Source organism: Salminus brasiliensis, chromosome 25 (genome assembly GCF_030463535.1).
Source record: "Salminus brasiliensis chromosome 25, fSalBra1.hap2, whole genome shotgun sequence".
Classification (NCBI taxonomy): Eukaryota; Metazoa; Chordata; class Actinopteri; order Characiformes; family Bryconidae; genus Salminus; species Salminus brasiliensis.
Window position 1 is genome coordinate 18,877,774 of NC_132902.1, and position 20,240 is coordinate 18,898,013.

The following is a 20,240-nucleotide window of genomic DNA, read 5'->3' on the forward strand; positions in this document are numbered from 1 at the left end:
AACGCAAAAGGAGGAGCTACACATGTCTAGAACAATAATTCGACAAAAATGGCAAATAATGACGCAAAGTGCAGCAACAATGGTGCCTGGAGAACTTGCAGAGTCATATGTTGGCAAAGCAGCGCTTTATGACTTCCTGTAGTGGGTTAGTATACATGCTGTGTAGATGCTCACCTGACACTAACCGTAACGCTTCTCTAATCTAAGCCTTAAATCTAAAAGGTTACGGTTAGGGTAAGGGTTAGGTGAGCATCTATTTGTTACCTGGTATGTTAATATTTTGGGTACTAACATGCCAAACCCGCACAATCAAAAACATATTATAGTATTTGGACAGTGAAAGTTTATAGAGTTTAGTAAAATTGATTGCTGCTCACAGGCTGGACACACAGTCAGGTCCATAACTATCTGGACAGTGACACGTTTTTTGCAATGTCGCCTCAGTACTACCTTAATGTATTTGAATAGAATCCATCAAAATATGAATAAAAAAGTCTTTAATTCAAAGGGTTTAAAAAGGACATAATATGAGCAGTTCAGGAATTACAGCAATTTTACTTTTACATAGTCTCTTCATTTTTACAGGCTCAAAAATAGGTTGACAAACTAGAAAAATTATAAATCTAAGGATTATTTTTTTTTCTTATTTTTTTTTATTAACAATTAAGACATTTGTTGTAATGTAATGTAATGTAGCTCTCTCTCTCTCTCTCTCTCTCTCTCTATATATATATATATATATATATATATATATATATATATATATATATATATATATAAAAATCTATATATCTAATCTATCTTGAAATCTAAACTCACAACTTCTCACAACTGAATTGCTTCTTTTCCATTGAGGTGGTGTACAAAGGCAAAACTACAAATACTATTCAAATACTTATGAATTTAATTGTACACCTAGTCTGTAAGCAGCTACTCTACTCAAATCTAGACTCTCAAAAGAATGTTGATGCAGGTATGCAATTTCATTTTTACATTTCAATGTAAAAATAATTAATTCCATGTGTTTTGGAGCATTTTTTTATTGGTCCATTCATCATGAAATTCTGACTTAATGTAACAAACAACTACCATATTCCAAGTATGTCAAAATGTGAGAAATGTCAAAAATAGAGGGCTCAAAACTTTGGGTGTGGCCAAGCCCCAAAGTTTGGGTTACATGTCCTTTAAGGTCAATTTAATCTGCTATTAAAAATGAACATTCAAGTTAGGTTACATTTTAAATGTATTTAGACCTATTTATTTATTCACTGGAGACCCCAGCAGAGACCCCGGCTGCTCCAGTGTCTGCCTGCCAGCTGAATATGTATGAATCTGCAGCTCTGCTGGGAAGCGACAGGGGGATGTTTTAAAGGTAAATAATGTGAATAAAAGCATGTTTTTGTGAATTCCTTAGTGTACTGGGGACAGTCTGTGTAGAAATATGTTTTTATTTGGAAGCTCAGTCAGAGCTTAGGTCAATGGAGCAAACCACTAACAGCTTTACTAAACTATCCTATCCTAGACTGTGCCTGATCTGGCAGCCACGTGGAACCATAAGCTAATCAGCTTGACCAGTATATCTGCTGTGGTCATGGGCTACAGATCAGGCAGAGTTTAAGAAAACGGATAGGAAAGGGAGATTGAGCAGATACATTAGAGCAAATGGAGTTTAATAAACAAACAGTGAATCTGGAGGTCATATCTGGCAAACAGTGAGTCAGTATTTGTGTATTTTTCGAACATGTTATCTGCTCATTTTAACTGACTAATATATTTCCATTCGTTTATATCCCTAATGACTGTAGAGGGTCTGCAGCCTGGCATGAACCAACAGCATGATGCAACACTGAAATCAAAGAGTCCTGAAAAATAGTGCTGGTGGAATTTTCCATATAGACAGAATTGAGGTAGATGGAGATTTGGACTTGTTTCAACCTACAAATGCAACTTCTACTCTCAGCCACAACAACAGCTTAACGGCAGCATGCTAACACACCATTTATCAGGGTCTCTCTGCAGCATGGTAATAAATTAGAAAAAGCAAGCTGAAGCATTTGGTACAACTGCCTTGAGCCCAGGTGCTATTAGACTAGAATTTATAACTTGCTGTGGCAATTACAGAAGCATTCTTTCAGCATTAACACGCTAGCTCAGACAGTTTATAGGCTGCTGTGTGCAATATGTGGCCATTCAAGTGTTTTGGAAACTTTGTGAGGCTGACTAAAGCACCAAATCTAAGCGACTTGTTCGCCCGAACCAAGATGACGTTGGATCCTCATGTGTTTAATTAAGTAAACTTTACAGACAAAAGTATTGGGACACCTGCTCATATTCTTTAAAATGGGATTAAAAAAAGAGTTTATCTTGCTTTTGTTGGAGTATATGTTTCTACTGTCCAGGGAAGGTTTCCTACTAGAATATAGAGTATTGCTGTGAGCATTGATTGCACTGACCAAAAAGAGTGGTCACGATGTTAGATCATCACCACCCCACCTCATCCCTAACTCAACTCAAAAGTGCTGAATAGCCATGACCATCAATCCACTGCTCCACAGCTCAATGATGAGGGCTTTATACCCCTCTAGCCAACACCTGGCATTAGGCATGGTACCAATAGGTTCATGCTTATCTGCTCCAGAGGGGCCGATTCTATGCAGCATCTGCACAGCTTACAAAGCTTGTTAACAATGATGGCCTTCTTTTTCCATGAATTCCATGAATCTCTGAATCTATGATGTTTGACCCTAGAGATGTGCAGTAACTTAATGTGAATGTCCTTACTGAGCGCTCTGGAGTGGTCTGGGTTTCTGATGCCCTTGGCACGGAGTCTCTGTAACAGTGCCGTAGACGACTGCTGCTTCACCAGATACACCGCCATAGAGTAGCTCTGTGAGAGAACACACACACACAAAAACGCTCTACGTATACTGTATGACATCACACATTGTTGCATGAGGGTTAAAGCATTTTAGAATCCAAAAAATGACCCTGTGTTTTGAGTTAAAACAGTATGGAGGGTGGGCTTCCTAGTGCCTCAGCAGTCTACTGAACCATCACTATAGTCTGGGGGTCACATCCAAATCCAGAGTGATGCACTTTGCCATCAACAATGCTTGCGTTAGGGTAAGCTATGAACATTTGGGTTAATTGGCAGTACCAAATTAGGTGATACCCAACGGCAGTTCCATCTTGTGAGGGTTTTGGTCAAATTTTGTCTAATCTGTGAAAACTACAGTAAAGTATCATAATGTGCATCATATCAGTGTAAAGTGGAAAATGCAAGTTTGGTACATGCAATATGCAATATTAAACATGCAATATGTATTAAATAATACAACTCACATTGCATTATTCATACTTTACAATTAAACCATGTACAGTAAATAATTACTACTAAAAGGTTATATTATTAAAATACATATAAAGACATGGTAATTCTCCCCAACCATGACATATTCATGGCAGTAGACACTCACTGTCACAGTTCACTGCTGCAACATATGAGCATGTCCCCTCCAGGGCACCAGACAGCTTGTACCCAATGAGCTCACAACCACCACGGGCATAATGCACATAATACTGGCTCAATGCAAAATGCTCGCCTATCTGACACACAGCGCACAATTTAGGACATGAGTTAATGGCTTACACCCTATGTAGGGCACTAAAGGTCAAATTGAGTTATTTTGGATGCAGTCACTGTGTCCCCACTCCCCAGCCTGGAGTAAAAAATGCAAAAAATGTACCGCACAGTAGAACACAGCCACATGCAAGCTCAGGCATGGTCTGTGATAATAAATTACGTCACTGCTAAAGGAGCTTTCCCTGAGCAGCCGTGCTTTAAGTTCAAGCAGGTGGATAAGGGGACTGATGAGAAATAGAAAGTAGCCGGACTCTAATCTGAAAAGTAAGTAGTAATTTTAATAGAGAGAGCTTTCTCATTCCATTTGCATTTACTGATAATAGGCAGGATAAGGAATTCATCACAGTGTCATTTTTGGGTAAAAATGAAAGCTATAACTCCTTGGGTTATGCTTCATTTTTATTTTTAAATATTGAAATATGAAAAATTGTATATAAGGGGCACCAAGACAGCAGTCTTGGTAATGGAGCAGCAAAAAAGGCTCTAAAAATGTTTAATTAGTGTTAATCTCAACATGGAAATATTGAGATATATATATATATATTATTTTTTTTTATTAAATGTATTGTATATATATATATATATATATATATATATGTATTTATTAAAATAATTATAAAATATATTTCAATAAATTATATTATAACTACTGGCACTACACATTCAAATAAATAACAAATAATACATTTTTAAAGAATGTTTAAACATTTAAACAGAACTCTTAAAAGCATGACTTCCTCCTCACTGGAGTAAAAGGACAAAGTTAAAGAGTAAGCCAAATATCCTTACTTATCCGTGGGAACTATCAGTGAATCCAACACAATGGAAGGTTGCTGTCTTTCATCAATCAATCAATCAAGAGGTTTAAGTACAACTTCACGCTTGAAAATACCAATCTCCACTAATGAGGCAACAATTACAATAAATGAATAAAAACTGAGCTGTAATTATCCGGTTTGGACGAGCACATAAAGTAATAAAAATGGTTAGAGAGATAAAACTTTCTCGCAAGATCGTACTTTCATAATCACAGGCATTGGCTGCATGCTAGGACCAAGTCTCCAAACCACAAAGTACTTAGAAAGTCCGACCATTTAACTATGGAGATAAGAGCATGGAGTTTGCTAAACATCGCTGGATGGCTTTGATTGAAACTGGCTGCTATGGTCAGATGAGACACAAACCAGAGCTTTCTGCAACAGACACTATCAGTGGGTTAGCTTAAAAAAGCAAGGAGTCCTGCACAATATAACCCAATCCCCCTGTAAAACATGGAGGATACCTGATGTGGTGGGGCTGTTTTCCTTCCACAGGCCAAGAAAAACATTAAAAAATTAGATTAGATGGACTTACCCTTCCGATCTCTGATGTCCAAGACACCACAATGGTGTTGGGGACAGTGGTGGACAGTCTGACCAGTGAGGTAATGTTAATGGGTCTGCTGGGACGCTTTGGTTCGACTCCGTTTTTGGTAGGAGGAAGGTAGCCCTAGGCACATCCAAACACAGGTAACAAAATTTAAAAAACCTTACAGTCAACTTTACGGCTTCACTGTACAGCTTATCAGACCTAAAAAATGTGCTTATACACTATATGGACAAAAGTATTGGGACACTTTATTAAGACTTTATTCCTGCTTTTGTTGGAACAACTGTCTTTACTGTCCAGGGAAGGGTTTCTACTAGGTTTTAGAGCATTGCTGTGAGGATTTGACTGCATTCAGCGACAAAAGCATTGGTAAGGTCAAGAGGCTGGATGATCACCACCCCACCTCATCCATAACTTCTCAACTCAAACCAAAAGTACTGGAAGGAGCACCATCATTCTGTGAAACACAGTTCCACTGCTCCACAGCTTGTTCAGGGACTAGATAAGCTGTGTGTTTGTATGTATTTGCACATCTGTGTCAGCAATAGTTACTGAAAGCATTCATTAGATGGGGTGTCCCCAAACATTTGGACATATAGTGTAGAATTATATCTTTCTTTTCTGTTTCTCACCGGAAGATTACATGGCTTCCCATTGACTTTTACACAGAGGTTAGGAGGAAAGTGGTCTTCCTGCGGACAGCTGGTTTCTGATAAGCAAAACCTAGTGACATTAAAACATAAGAAATATGATTATACAATTTTGGCTATTACAATACAGAGCTGTTTTAGATCTTTTAGATCTTTTTACGTACCGTAACTGTACTTGTACCGTGAAGTCACATTTGGTCCCCGAGATGTCCCTAAAGATAAAATAAAATTCAATTACATATAAACTGCTCTTGGTTTCATAAATATCCTATCCAAAGAGCACCAACAGGCCGGCTGCATGCTGAGAGGTGTTATGTAACTTTTATACATGAAGAATAAACAACACAGCACTGCTTAAAGTGATCAATCACTTTCAACAAAAATATACTGAAAGTAAAGGCCTTTTATATCACCAGCTAAATGGTTTCCAGCACAGATAACCGTTGATCTCAGGGTTTTGAAGTCAGAATACGAAATATGTCTGTTCAGTCAACAGATTAAAAAGTGAGGAACAACACTTTCCATCTTGGTAATTGGCTAATGCCAATTTCCCCTCAGAAAAACTGGTATACGGGTAGCTGACAATCAAAGCAAGTGATGCTCTATGGTCCCTGCAAACCCTGTATCTCCCTCTAAAAAGATGCAATGCACTTACAAACAGGCTAAGCTAATACACTGTGAAAGCGTCAGAAAAAAAAATGCTGGGCAAAAGTATCCCTTCTATTCCAAATCAACGTGATGATGCTACATAGGCTTCAAAATGGCCACAATGAGATGAGATAAGCAACTACAAAGCCAGTAGGAGAGTACCAGGTTCTCCTTTACAGTGCTGCTGTACTATCAGACTACTGTTAATTTGTGAGAAAGACGCAAGTCGAGATTGACAGAGTACTTACATTGAGCCGCTGATCTGTTGGACTTGCTGTGGCGTTAATGCAAAAGCGAAACATGTTTCTTGAAAGCGTTGACTGTTGTCTGAAGCTGGAAATTCAAACAGAGGGAAAAGAGAGACATCAGAAAGAGACAAATACAGAGTCAATAAGTAAATAGTACAATAGCAGAAAAAAACAAGTGATCCCTTTGGAATTACATGGATTTCTGCATTGATTACTAATAAAATGTGACATTTATTTAACATCTCAAGTAAACGGGCAGTGCAGGCTAGAAAACGTAAGTGAATTTTCTTCTTTTTTTTTTTTAGTTGAACTGACTTGTGTGCTTGGGTCATTGTCTTGTTGCGTCACCCGTTGCCAAAGCACATGTGAACCCACACTTCCACACTTCTCATGCACTGTTTCTTCTGAAATCAAGGGAATTAAAACTAGAGTGTATGCTGCTTTTATTGGAGTAACTGTCTCTATTGCCCAGGGAAGAAAACTTTCTACTAGATTTTGGAGCACTGCTGCCAGGATTTGATTGCATTCAGCGACAAGGGCGATAGTGATTGCATGTTGGATGATGACCACCCCACCTCACTCCCAACTACCCAACTCATCCCAAAAGTAATGGATGGAGCCTCATCCATCATTCCAGAGAACACAGTTCCACAGGTCAATGCTGGGGGGCTTTATATCCCTTTAGCCCACAACTGACATTAGGCATGGTGCCAATAGGTTCATGTATAGACTTTGGGTTTAGGTTAGGTCAGAGTTACTATGAGTATTAATAGAGATCTACAGTCATAAGTCACTATATTTAGAGTGACATCATTTACAGTGAGCAGAATTCAGAAGCTCCACAAGGATCAGATTCCCACTGATGATGGTGATTCTGCATAATCTGATCTGGAATTCTTTATATTGAGATTCTCTCCACTTTCTAACCAAAAAATAAGCTTTATAAAATTAAATAAATAAATAAAAAAGTGCAGAGGATATCCTTTTAAAGAAATGCACAGGCATTTCACATTTCCGGGAATGCTCATTCAAACGCAGACCTCAGAAAGGCTAAGCTATGAGTCAGTCTGTTTCAAGAAGATGATAAAGGCAAACAGACGAGGGAGGAAAGAATCACACTTGACTGTGTTATTGTTATTGCAGTTTCAAATGCAAATTAGGCTACACTTAATAAAACCAGTGCACTGGGACCCATTCAAAATGCACTGCTTTTGGGGAGTCCCAACCATTTCTCATTTATAGACCACTGTTTTCCACCTGCCCACTTCAGGAAAACATGTTTCAATTCCTGTAAGTGTCAATCAAAAACAAACTAATGTGGAATATTTGAGATTTTTTTCACATGCAACCCTCTATACTGCAAGGCAATATGGGCTGCAGTCCATTCGTTTTGCAGCCCTAGTTCTACGCCTCTGAACTAGATGTTAATTATTCATAATTCATATAAGCAGCTGCAGAACTAGGCTTCAGTATTGAATAATGTGAAATAAATCTGCCCAGCCTCTGTATAGGATACATTACAGTCACACAACTGTTCTGAAGCACAGCTGTCCTCCACGTTTTTAATGTTCTCCTGCTCTAACACACCTACCTCAACTCAGACAAGGCTTGTAAAAACCAACCTGGAATTAAAACAGGCTGTTAATAACCTTGTTACACTGAAAGCCAATGCAATGATCACTGATTCAAACCGAAAATCAGACAAAGAGTTTCCATCTGTAGTTTTTGTAAGTCATGCTCATCGTCTTGCTAGCCATCTCACACCACTCTGTCTTATTTCTCAATGTTTTCCTTGGTAATCAGCAGCTGAGTGCATTCTGCAGTCCTATCCAATGTAAACCTAACTTAACCTAAAGCTCTAGGGGTCCAATGAACAACAGCAAGAGCCATACTGTCCAAATAGAAAAACTCAATGACCCACCACCAAATACCTGCTCTGTGGCGGTCCTGCTGTGTCCTGACCACTAACAAACAGGCTGAAAGGAGGTTGACAAAGTATGCAGAGAAACAGACAGACTACAGTGTGTGACTAGAAAAGTCATCCATTAGGTTTGGTTAATACAGTTGTGTCCACAAACCTTTGGCTGAAATGTGGGGTTCCAAAACTTTCAACCAAAAGTGCATCCAGTATCTTTAGCTAATAGAGCTGTGTCCACAAACATTTGGCCAAATAGGAGGTGCCAAAACGTTTGTCCACAAGCTTTCAGGAGAACCCTATCCAAGCTAAACCTAACTTGGGGCCTTGAACTCAGAGTGAACTTGTCAGCACACAGGTTGTCAGGCACATCATACTACGGAGAGAAGAAACTCCTGAGGACCTCAGAAAAAGGCTATCAGTCTGGTTACAAAGCCATTTCCGAGGCTCTAGGGGTCTGTGGACGACAGACAGAGCCATACTGTCCAAATAGAGAAACCCTGTAGTCAATCTTCCAAGGAGTAAATGGCCTCCCAAAATTTCTGAAAGAATGAGGTGTAAAACATCTCAAGAATTGCAGAGCTGTGTTGTTTCAGCGAAGGCCAGTGTTCTGATGAACCATCAGGAAAAAAACCCAAAAAAAACACAAGGCAAGAATGAGATTTGAGGCAGAATGCACTGCAGAAACCACCGCTAACTAAGAAGGCGTCCCATCTCAGGACCACCAGAAACTCCTGGATGTTCGGGAACAGTGTCTATTAGACAAATACATCTAAACTTAAGCTTTCTGATCATTAGAGTCTTTGAAGCATGGTGGTGGTAGTGTGATGGTTTGGGGGTTGCTTTGCTGCATCAGGATGGGGAATGTCCTGAGTGACAATAAGGGGACTTTGTATTCTGCTCTGTATCAAATAACTCTTCAAGTAGGGTGACCATAGGTCTTCCTTTTTCCAGGACATGTCCTCTTAGGCTTCTGCCACCACTGTCCTGTTTGTACCTCCCCCTAGCACTAGCAATGCTCTCAACACTAGGAGGGTTAAGACTCAGATACATGTGAAGCCAGCCACTGCCTCTTTTCAGCCGAAACACTGGGAACAAAGCGCTAGGTCCCCAGCTCCAAGCACCAGATATCTGTGCTGGACAACATCATCTTTGAGAGTGATTAGGGGAGAGAGAGCGCCATCTAGCCACCCGGAGAAAGCACAGCCAATCGTGCTCTCTTGGACTACGGCTTCTGATGACAAAGCGGCATGGCTTGGGATTCGAACTTGCGACCCCCTAGACCACAGTGGTAGCAGGACATTTCTTTTTTGAAAACCAAAATATGGTTTTCAACAAGACAATGTTTCAAAGCACACGAGCGAGTCCACTTCACAATGGATAAGAAACGGACAGCTTTGGGACGGCTTAGTCCAAGCCTAGTCTGATCTAAGCCACGCTGAAATGTTGTTGCAGGACCTGAAATGCAGCTCATGCTTGAAGGCCTAAAAAAATGTCATCGAGCTAAAGCAGCTCTGTAAGAAGGAGTGGGCCAAAATGACTCATTGTGAGACTCTAATTCACAACCATACAGAAAGCGCTTGGTAGCAGTTATGGCTGCTCAGCGAGGTGTAACCAGCTCTTGAAAAGAAGGGGATCAATCACTGTTTCACACAGGGGGATCGGCTGTTGAATGTCTGCTCTTAATAAAATCATAAAATGACTACTGTACTATTGTTTTTGTTCCCTCAGGGTCCCTTTATGCATTATTAAGGTTTAAGATGTAATCTCATTCAGCGTTAAGGAATTCAGAAATGGTGGTTGTGGTCGATTTTTTCTTCTCCAAACATTCCCCAACAAAGTCCCACAGGTTCTCAGTGGGGCTTAGATCTGGTGAATGTGTTTAGCCATGGCATCTCCTGGCCTTCCTCACTGTTCAACCTACTTCAATAGGTTGGCCTTTCAAGTCATTTATGTGGTTCTCGGCCCCACAATTAAGAGACATACACCTCCAAACCCATCCAAAACAACTGCTGAACATTACTGTACTACCAGAGTAGTCTTAAGAACTTTCTGGATAACAAAATGTTAAGTGCATGACACCAAATCGCTGTGTTCCTGTGCTGGTCACTTGCATCACAAGCAAATAAAAGACCTGACACTGAAAGAGACAGAGATTCTCTAAATTCTTAAGCTTTCCTAAAAATAAGATCATGAGACCTGATCCTATTTTACTAGGACTCAACCCATCTAACCAATTACACATATACATTTCTGCACTTGTACAGTATTTCGCTGCTATTTCTTTTTTCCGATTTTCCCATCCTGTGAAGCCTGTAGCTCCTGTAGTTCTGGATGAACAGACCAATAACAAATTCTCTAAATTATTTATCAATTACTCTTATTTTACAAGTTACCATGTTGGAGATACATGTTTTTACTGGACAGCGACGATATAGTCTGTCTAAAGTAGAAAAGATACAGCAGAGCTTCTTTAATAGTGAGTCCTCTTATGCACTGTAATCTTCTGTAGGTGAGAGCAGCTTAAAATAACCTGAGCTGCTGCAACTCAATCTCTCTCTCTCTCCATGGCTTTACCCAATCAGCCTCTCTCTACCTCATCCTTCTGTCTCTCTCTCTCTCTCTTTCTCTTCCTCTCTCCCTCCCTCCCTCCCTCCCTGGCAATACCCAATCAGCCCCTCTCTACCTCATCCTTCTGTCTCTCTCTCTCTCTCTCTCTCTCTCTCTTCCTCTCTCTTTCTCTCTCTCCCTCCCTCCCTCCCTGGCAATACCCAATCAGCCTCTCTCTACCTCATCCTTCTCTCTCTCTCTCTCTCTCTCTCTCTCTCTCCCTCCCTCGCAATACCCAATCAGCCTCTCTCTACCTCATCCTTCTCTCTCTCTCTCTCTCTCTCTCTCTCTCCCTCTTCCTCCCTCGCAATACCCAATCAGCCTCTCTCTACCTCATCCTTCTGTCTCTCTCTCCCCCTCCCTCCCTCCATGGCAGTACCCAATCAGCCTCTCTCTACCTCATCCTTCTGTGTCTCTCCATCCCTGGCAATACCCAATCAGCCTCTCTCTACCTCATCCTTCTCTCTCTCTCTCTCTCTCTCTCTCTCTCTCTCTCTCTCTCTCTCCCTCCCTCCCTCCCTCCCTCCCTCGCAATACCCAATCAGCCTCTCTCTACCTCAACCTTCTCTCTCTCTCTCTCTCTCTCTCTCTCTCCCTCGCAATACCCAATCAGCCTCTCTCTATCTCATCCTTCTCTCTCTCTCTCTCTCTCTCCCTCCCTATACCCAATCAGCCTCTCTCTACCTCATCCTTCTGTCTCTCTCTCCCCCTCCCTCCCTCCATGGCAGTACCCAATCAGCCTCTCTCTACCTCATCCTTCTGTCTCTCTCCATCCCTGGCAATACCCAATCAGCCTCTCTCTACCTCATCCTTCTGTCTCTCTCTCTCTCTCTCTCTCTCTCTCTCTCACTCTCTCTCTCCCTCCCTCCCTCCATGGCAATACCCAATCAGCCTCTCTCTACCTCATCCTTCTGTCTCTCTCTCTCTCTCTCTCTTTCTCTCTCGCTCTCTCCCTCCCTCCCTCCCTCCCTTGCAATACCCAATCAGCCTCTCTCTAGCTCATCCTTCTGTCTCTCTCTCCCCCTCCCTCCCTCCATGGCAGTACCCAATCAGCCTCTCTCTACCTCATCCTTCTGTGTCTCTCCATCCCTGGCAATACCCAATCAGCCTCTCTCTACCTCATCCTTCTCTCTCTCTCTCTCTCTCTCTCTCTCTCTCTCTCTCTCTCTCTCTCTCTCTCCCTCCCTCCCTCCCTCCCTCGCAATACCCAATCAGCCTCTCTCTACCTCAACCTTCTCTCTCTCTCTCTCTCTCTCTCTCTCTCTCTCTCCCTCGCAATACCCAATCAGCCTCTCTCTATCTCATCCTTCTCTCTCTCTCTCTCTCTCTCCCTCCCTATACCCAATCAGCCTCTCTCTACCTCATCCTTCTGTCTCTCTCTCCCCCTCCCTCCCTCCATGGCAGTACCCAATCAGCCTCTCTCTACCTCATCCTTCTGTCTCTCTCCATCCCTGGCAATACCCAATCAGCCTCTCTCTACCTCATCCTTCTGTCTCTCTCTCTCTCTCTCTCTCTCTCTCTCTCTCACTCTCTCTCTCCCTCCCTCCCTCCATGGCAATACCCAATCAGCCTCTCTCTACCTCATCCTTCTGTCTCTCTCTCTCTCTCTCTCTTTCTCTCTCGCTCTCTCCCTCCCTCCCTCCCTCCCTTGCAATACCCAATCAGCCTCTCTCTAGCTCATCCTTCTGTCTCTCTCTCCCCCTCCCTCCCTCCATGGCAGTACCCAATCAGCCTCTCTCTACCTCATCCTTCTCTCTCTCTCTCTCCATCCCTGGCAATACCCAATCAGTCTCTCTCTACCTCATCCTTCTGTCTCTCTCTTTCTACTCTTCTATCCTAATCCGTCATTTACTAAAACAATAACAAAAACACTTTAAATGATGAAAAAAGAAGCAAGGGTGGTGCTTCAGACTGAAGATGGAAAGAAGTTCATATGTGTGTTTACGTGTGTTTAGATGTGTTACTCACTGTCGCTCTTACTGTGGCAGGCAGACACACACTGTCCTGCCAAAGAGCTGCTTTTGTGACAGCATAGGACGTCTGGCATTAGAGAAATGTCTGAACTGTATCCCAAATTGTACAAAGTGTGATTTATTTCATGCGTGTGAATGAAAGAAAGTGCATCTATGTCTAGACAGCTGATTGGCTGTGTTCACTGTGCTCTCTCTACCATCCCAGTGCCTCGGGGAGTCTGCTACAGTCTACAGTCTTCCTACAGCCCAACAGCACAGCATCATGTCGGTGTGTTGTGTTTTAATGGTTGATGTGGTTTAGTTTCTTGGTGTGTGGTTTAGCATGTTCTGGTTTAATTCAGTACTATGTTTGTAATACACAGCCCCAACTTATCTGTGATGGAGCAGAATCATTCCAGGTGGTTCATGCATATCTGCTCCAGAGAGTCCTATTCTATTGCCATACGTCTCTACGGGGACTAGACAAGCTGTGTGTGTGCACAGCTGCATGTCTGGGCCAGCAATGGGTGCAACTTAAAATAGCAGAATGCATTCATTAGAAGGGGCGTCCACAAACATTTGGACATATAGAAAATATTTATTTTTGGTTTGTTTTCACACAGGGAAAAATCCAAGCCTACTAAAATGCATCACAACAAACCATGTGAGAATGTTCTCTCTGCTTATTGGTCAGACCTGTCTGGGCCGGGAGCAAGAAAGTAAATACAGGAAGACGGTTCTGAGGCCTGGAATGTGTTCAGAGCTGTCGTAAGTACACTATCTGGCAAAGCACACCTGGCTATGACATCCGTTTAGCTCAAACCTGTGGAGTACACCCTGAGAGTTGAACCGGATTGAGGTCAGATCATGTTTTCACCACGAACAAACCGGTTCAGAGTTTGTTTGGGTCCAGACAGAGAACACCTCCTCAGAAGGGTCTCAGTGTGGTTGTTTTAGTCCGAGTGTGATTACTGTATTCACACCTGCCCAAACGAATCTCGAGCCTTCACCCTCTTTCTCCACCTTTTGCTCTTTCTCCAAGTGATTTCCTTTCTCTTCCTTACGCTCTCAACCTCATTCCCTTTACCTCACCTTCCTGCTTTCTCGCTCTCTCCCCATCTTTCTTTCACTCCATCCCTCTCCCTCATCCTTTTTCTCTCCACTTCATTTATCTCTTCGTCTCATCTCACTCTCTCCCTCACATACTATTGTATCTCTCTCCATCTTATTCAACCTCATCTCTCTGTCTCACACACCACCACCGTACCTGCCTCAGCACACAGCAGCACAGTCAAAGAAGCAAATAAAACAATAAAGCTATTGTATCTATTTTTTCTCACTCTCCCATCTTTTCATGCCTGCACACACTCATACACACACACACACGTACATGCACATACACACAACACACACGCGCAAGCACACATGTGCAAAACATAATGTTGATATTCGTGAAGGGCAGAAAGCTTATCAATGCCCTTCAGCAAGTCAAGACTATACATGTGTGTGTACGAGAGAGAGAGAGAGAGAGAGAGAGAGAGAGAGAAAGAGAGAGGGGGGGGGGGGGAGTGAGTCTCACAGGTGCTGTTATGGAGGTAATTACTCTCTATTCACATATGCACCAAGGCCTTACTACAGAAAGGCCATAACAGGTGTGTGTCCACACACGCACACACACACACACACACACACAATCAATCACTCGATCAGGGGTGGGGGAGTACAGTGAGTAAATGAGTGAGGAAATGAGGGAAGGAGAAGCAAGGAAGGGAGAGAGCAACAGAGAGAGGCGAGTGAGTGAGTGGGTGACAAAGAGAGAGAGGGGAGAATGAATAAGGTCTGGAAGTCAGAAGGGGGAAAGTAGAGAGTGAGCGAGAGAGAGAGAGAGAGAGAGAGAGAGAGAGAGGGAGGAGTGAGAGAGAGAGATGGGGGAGTGAAAGATAGTGAGCAAGAGAGAGTAAAAGAGAGGGAGGAGTAAGAGAGAGAGATGGAGTGAGCACGCATGCGAGAAAGAGGGAGGGCAGAGAGTAAGCGAGAGAGAGAGTGAGGGGGAGGAGGGAACGAGTAAGTGACTGAGTGAGTGAGGGAGGAAAAGAGGGAGTGAGCGAGAGAGAAAGGGGGAGTGAGACAGAGCAAGCGCGCACAAGTGAGAGAGAGGGAGGAGGGTGAGAGTACATAAGTAACTAAGTGAGGGAGTGAGAGAGGAAAGAGGAGGGGGGAGAGAAAGAGAGAGAGGAGTGAGACAGAGTAAGCAAGGGGGGTAAATAAGTGACTGAGTGAGTAAGGCAGGAAAGAAGGGAGTGAGCGAGAAAGAAAGGGGGAGTGAGACAGAGCAAGCGTGCAAGAGAGAGAGGGAGGAGGGTGAGAGTACATAAGTAACTGAGTGAGGGAGGGCGGAAAGGGGGGGAGAGAGAAAGAGAGAGAGGGAGGGAGAGAGAGAGAGAGGAGGAGGAGTGAGAGAGTAAGCGAGCGGGGGGGGGGGGGGTGGGGGGGTAAATAAGTGACTGAGGGAGGGAGAGAGAGAGAGAGAGAGAGAGAGAGAGAGAGAGAGAGAGAGAGAAAAAGAGAGAGAGAGAGAGAGAGAGAGAGAGAGAGAGAGAGAGAGAGAGAGAGAGATAGCTCCCTCCCTGTTTGAGCCGGAGCTAAAAATAGCAGTGCAGTCTCTGCCATCTGATGTGTTTTTACAATCGGATGCAGAGTGGGAGTGAAGGCCTGTGTGTTTCCCTTTGAGTCTCATGAAAGGTACAAAACTGAGTCTTTATCTCTGCTCACCTCTGAAAAGCACAAACAGGGAAGAACTGGAAGAAATCCGCCTTTGAACCAGTGTGAATTCAGTTCAGTTCAGTTCAGTTCAGTTCAGTTCAATTCAATTCAATTCAATTCAATTCAATTCAATTCAATTCAATTCAGTAACCCGTACCAGCATAGCAGTATGTACAGTATTCCCAAACTTTCAATGAAATAACAAAAACAAGCATTTACAACATCACTACTGTACTTCCCTGACACACTACCTGTCCAAAAGTATGCAGACACCCCTACCAATTAGTGAGTTCAGCTTTGAAGCGTTTCCACCCATTGCTGAAACCCATGTTCAGCTGTGAACACAATGCTCATGCAGTGTATCTCCACACACACACTTAAAAGTAAAGGGTCTTCAAGCAATGCCATAGGACAGGGGTGGGCAACAGAGGCCGGAGTCTAGGACAGCTTGCTGATTTCCCTGCTGTTTTCCTGATTTCCCCAGCAATTAACAAGTGAGTTAAATCAGGTGTGCTTGAGCAGGAAAAGCAGCAATCCGGCCTTTCAGAACCAGAACTGCCCACCCCTGTGCCTCAGAAGAAGCACTTTTGGCTCCATACAGAACCATGTTAATAATAGATATGGTTGAGTGAGAAGAACTTTTTAAAAGGTCTTAAAAACTTCACTTCTTATAGAAGTTATATTAAACAGACAAAAGTATTTGGACACCTGCGCATTCATTCTTTCTTCCGACATCAAGGGTTTTGAATCCTTAAATAAAATAAATTGTTGTAACTCTACCTACTGTCCAATAAAGGCTTTCTACTACATTGTGGAGCTATAAGATTATTAGTGAGGTCAGAATGCTGGATGATCACCACCCCACCTCATCCCCAACTTATCCCAAAAGTATTAAATGGAGCACCATCATTCCAGAGAACACAGATCCACTGCTCCACAGCTCGATGCTGAGGGGCTTTATAGCTACCCCTCTAGACCATGCCTGGCATTAGGCATGGTGCCAATAGGTTCATGCATATCTGCTCCAGAGTGTCCTATTCTATTTCCATACGTCTCTACAGTGACTAGACAAGCTGTGTGTGTGCACAGCTGCATGTCTGTGCCAGCAATGGATGCACCTTAAATAAGCTGAAGGCATTCATTAGAAAGGGCGTCCACAAACATTTGGACATTTAGTGTATTATAAACATGATTCTTTATGGAATTTGCACAAAGAACCTTTTGAAGCACATTTATTGTGAAGAGTACGCAAAAGCACTGCACGTAGAATGGGATGCTCTGGAGCAGCACATGAGGCCTGAGGTCATATGTCCATATGTCCATATGTCCATTGCGAGAGGGGTATAAAGCCATGGGTCGTGAAGCTGTGAAACTGCATTCCCTGGAGTACGGAAGCTACATCCAACCCCTTTGGGATGAGCTGGAGTGGCGTTTGTGATCTAAAACTAATCATCCAACATTAGCACCTGTCCTCACTAATTCTCTCATGGTTGAATGCAATCAAATCCTCACAGCGATGTCTCAACATCTAGTAGAAAGCCTTCTCAGATAAGCAGAGACTCTAACTACAGTGAAGAAGGACGGACCTCCTGTTAATACCCATATTTTTAGAAGGAAAACTGCATAAGTAGGTGTCTACAAACTTTAGGACACACCGTTTGGCTTTAGGCCTCCCCTCTATTAACGAAATAAAGGCCTGAAAAGCACCACTAGGTGTGTGAACGAGTGTGCGCATCCTCTTTTTAAGCCCCCAGAATACAGTTGCAAGCTGTGCTTCCACAGTGTCTGAGCGTGTACGGATGCATTCGGGGTGTTTTTGTCCAGGGATGATCCTTCTTGCACATTCAGAGCAAAATGGAAAATAAGCACTCCACGAGCTGCTCCAATTATGCCTTTGTTTCTCATGCTTTGTTTGCACACGTGTGCTTGTGCATTCGTGTGTGTGTGTGTGTGTGCGCACAGACGTGTGTTTTGTTTTTCAGCTTCAGAGCAGACGCTTCATTGTGTTAATATGGAGTTGTAGCCTATGATGCAAGACTTAATGACTATTTTTACGCTAAAAGAGATTTAGCGCGGTCTGTCTGATAAGACGCTTTAGAAGAGGCTGGAGGTGTGTAGGGTGCGCAGTGGGAGAGGTAAGTAGTACTTTAGTTGGCACAGTGTGAGCAGGGCTGGCTGTACGCATAAAGAAGAAGCTACTTATGGTCTAAGGCACTGAGTGTGCTTCATTGCCTGAATCTACTCAGACAAACTTCTCAGTTATTCAGAGCCGTAGAGCTGCACACTGTACCGCTTGCTAAGGTCAACTCAAAACAAACGGCAGGGTCTGCTGTTTAATCTACGGATCACTGTTGGATCGGGTATCGGCTACTTTATCAATCAAATGTGTCCATGTGTCCACCTTTCCATGTAGTTTAACTCTTCTAACTCTTCTAACCAATCACACTTCTCTTTCAGTGTGCTCTCAGCATTCTGACCAATCACAGTTGCTGATGAGTGCTTCTCTGTGTGTTGTGATTAATCATCACATGCAATGTGCAGCAACCTGACCATGATGCTAGAGCATTCTGCCCAGATCATATCATCTACTCATGTCAGGTGACTGTGTATAAATATATGGGTATAATGTCCTCTCTAGCACACCATGGGTGTTCCTGAATCTCTCTCCCTCTCTCTCTCTCTCTCTCTCTCTCTCTCTCTCTCTCTCTCTCTCACACACACACACTCTTACACACACAAAGCCTACGTGAGATCATTCATCTTAATGAAAACACTGCTCAGGATGTTGTGTAATCCGTCCATGCATACTAATAAAAATTCCTTGCAGTCTTTTTACCCCTGTGTGTGTGTGTGTGTAGATCCCTAAAGCTTTTACTTCTGAGTTCAAACAGCAGCCTCATTTTCATGTCTTACTATTGATTTACTTTACACCCCTTAATTCTACCATGCAAAGCGAACTCCCACTCTTTCTGACTACTCATTATTCAACCTGCTGGTGTCAGTAGCAAGGCTTCTGATTATAGGGTAGTAATGCTGTTGACCAGCCGTTATAAATAATCTGAAAACAGGACCCTCCTCAAAAGCAATATGTTCATTACAGAGGACTTCGCTACGTCCTTATTAGGCAATGTTATGTGGTTTAGTGACTCTCTCATCGTGAAAGGCTCACTGGTGTATAGGGATGACCCTTGCTAAGTACTAGCATTAAACGGGTTAAACAGTCGTTTGTCTCTCACTTGACTGATGTAAAGGAAGTGCATGAAAGAGCAGGTAGACAAACTCTGCATTAGAGGTAAAATTCTTACAGCTGTGGTGATTTTGCACAGTTTGCATCAGACAGTCTGTATTTGAGTGAGTCCAGTGCCTGAGGCTAAACTAAGTGAACTACCGCAAAACAGTAAAAACAACAGGTTGACTAGAAAAAACTGGGCACTGTCAGCCTTTCTAATGGCCAAAGCACACCGACCGGACGAACACGAACATTCGATCGGTGTGTCTCTGCTGTTTCTGGCTGTTCCGAAATGTTTGGTTGAACTCGACTCAATGTTGAATTTGCGTCTGACCAGTTTGGGCAGTTGGCCATGACTTCGAACAGACTTCTCCATATGCAGTTGCGCACCCACTGAAACATAGCTCACGCTTTCCTGGTTACCAAAGTGAACAGATCACAGATTCCACTGTTTAGCTCGTTTTTTGTGCTAAGTGATGCCAGTGATAATGGCGTCGTTTTAGACGGAGAGGACTTACTTAAGACCAAAAACCTCAAAGTGCACTGCAGACACTGCCCTGGGAAGATGCAGTCCTATTAATGGTGTTTCTTCAGGTTATACGAGGTGAAGCTAATGGTGGCGGTGCTGTGTAACAAGATAGTCCTTATTTTCCAGTATTTGGAAAGTCTTTAATATCCACTGGAGGAGCTCTGATATGTGCACTCAGACTAAATACAGTGCGCAGCAGCAGCCCCCCAACACCTCTTTTTTATGACATAATTTGTGACTACCTGGAAAAATACAGAAATCCAGACAAGTCTAAAATGATCACAGAGTTGGAGAGGGGGGTAGTTAGGCAGTAGGTAGTTCTGTCATTTTCTCAGAGGACGACATAGAAAAACACAGACATGGTCGATCTGAATGAGGAAAAAACACACAGAGCCGCCCCTGTGAAAAAGAGAATTGCCCCAGGACCCCATGTATATTTACTCCCATCTGAATATGGCTTAAAACATGCCTTCACCATTCCCCCATCATTCTAATCATGAAGGTCTGCTGTTTTGTTGGGTGGTGTTTGGCTGGTGAGACACAGACAGGCAATTTTCAGAATATTCAAAAACAACGAAATGTTGGGTTTGTCCGAGAACGTTTGCTTGGTGTGCTCTGGCCTTAAAACCCTTTCGCATTCAGCCAGCTTATCTTTACCAAAAACGTTCATGCTTTGAGCCATTCA

At 42.9% G+C, this 20,240-nt stretch overlaps 1 protein-coding gene across 1 annotated transcript in view; it reads right to left on the minus strand.

Annotated features, from left to right (window-relative positions):
* Positions 1-20,240, minus strand: part of pias1a (protein inhibitor of activated STAT, 1a) — a 64,046-nt gene that overhangs the window by 11,312 nt on the left and 32,494 nt on the right. The window contains 5 exon segments of the mRNA XM_072671682.1: positions 2,782-2,887; positions 4,997-5,131; positions 5,644-5,734; positions 5,826-5,873; positions 6,558-6,642. Coding sequence (XP_072527783.1) covers positions 2,782-2,887; positions 4,997-5,131; positions 5,644-5,734; positions 5,826-5,873; positions 6,558-6,642 — 465 coding nt within the window.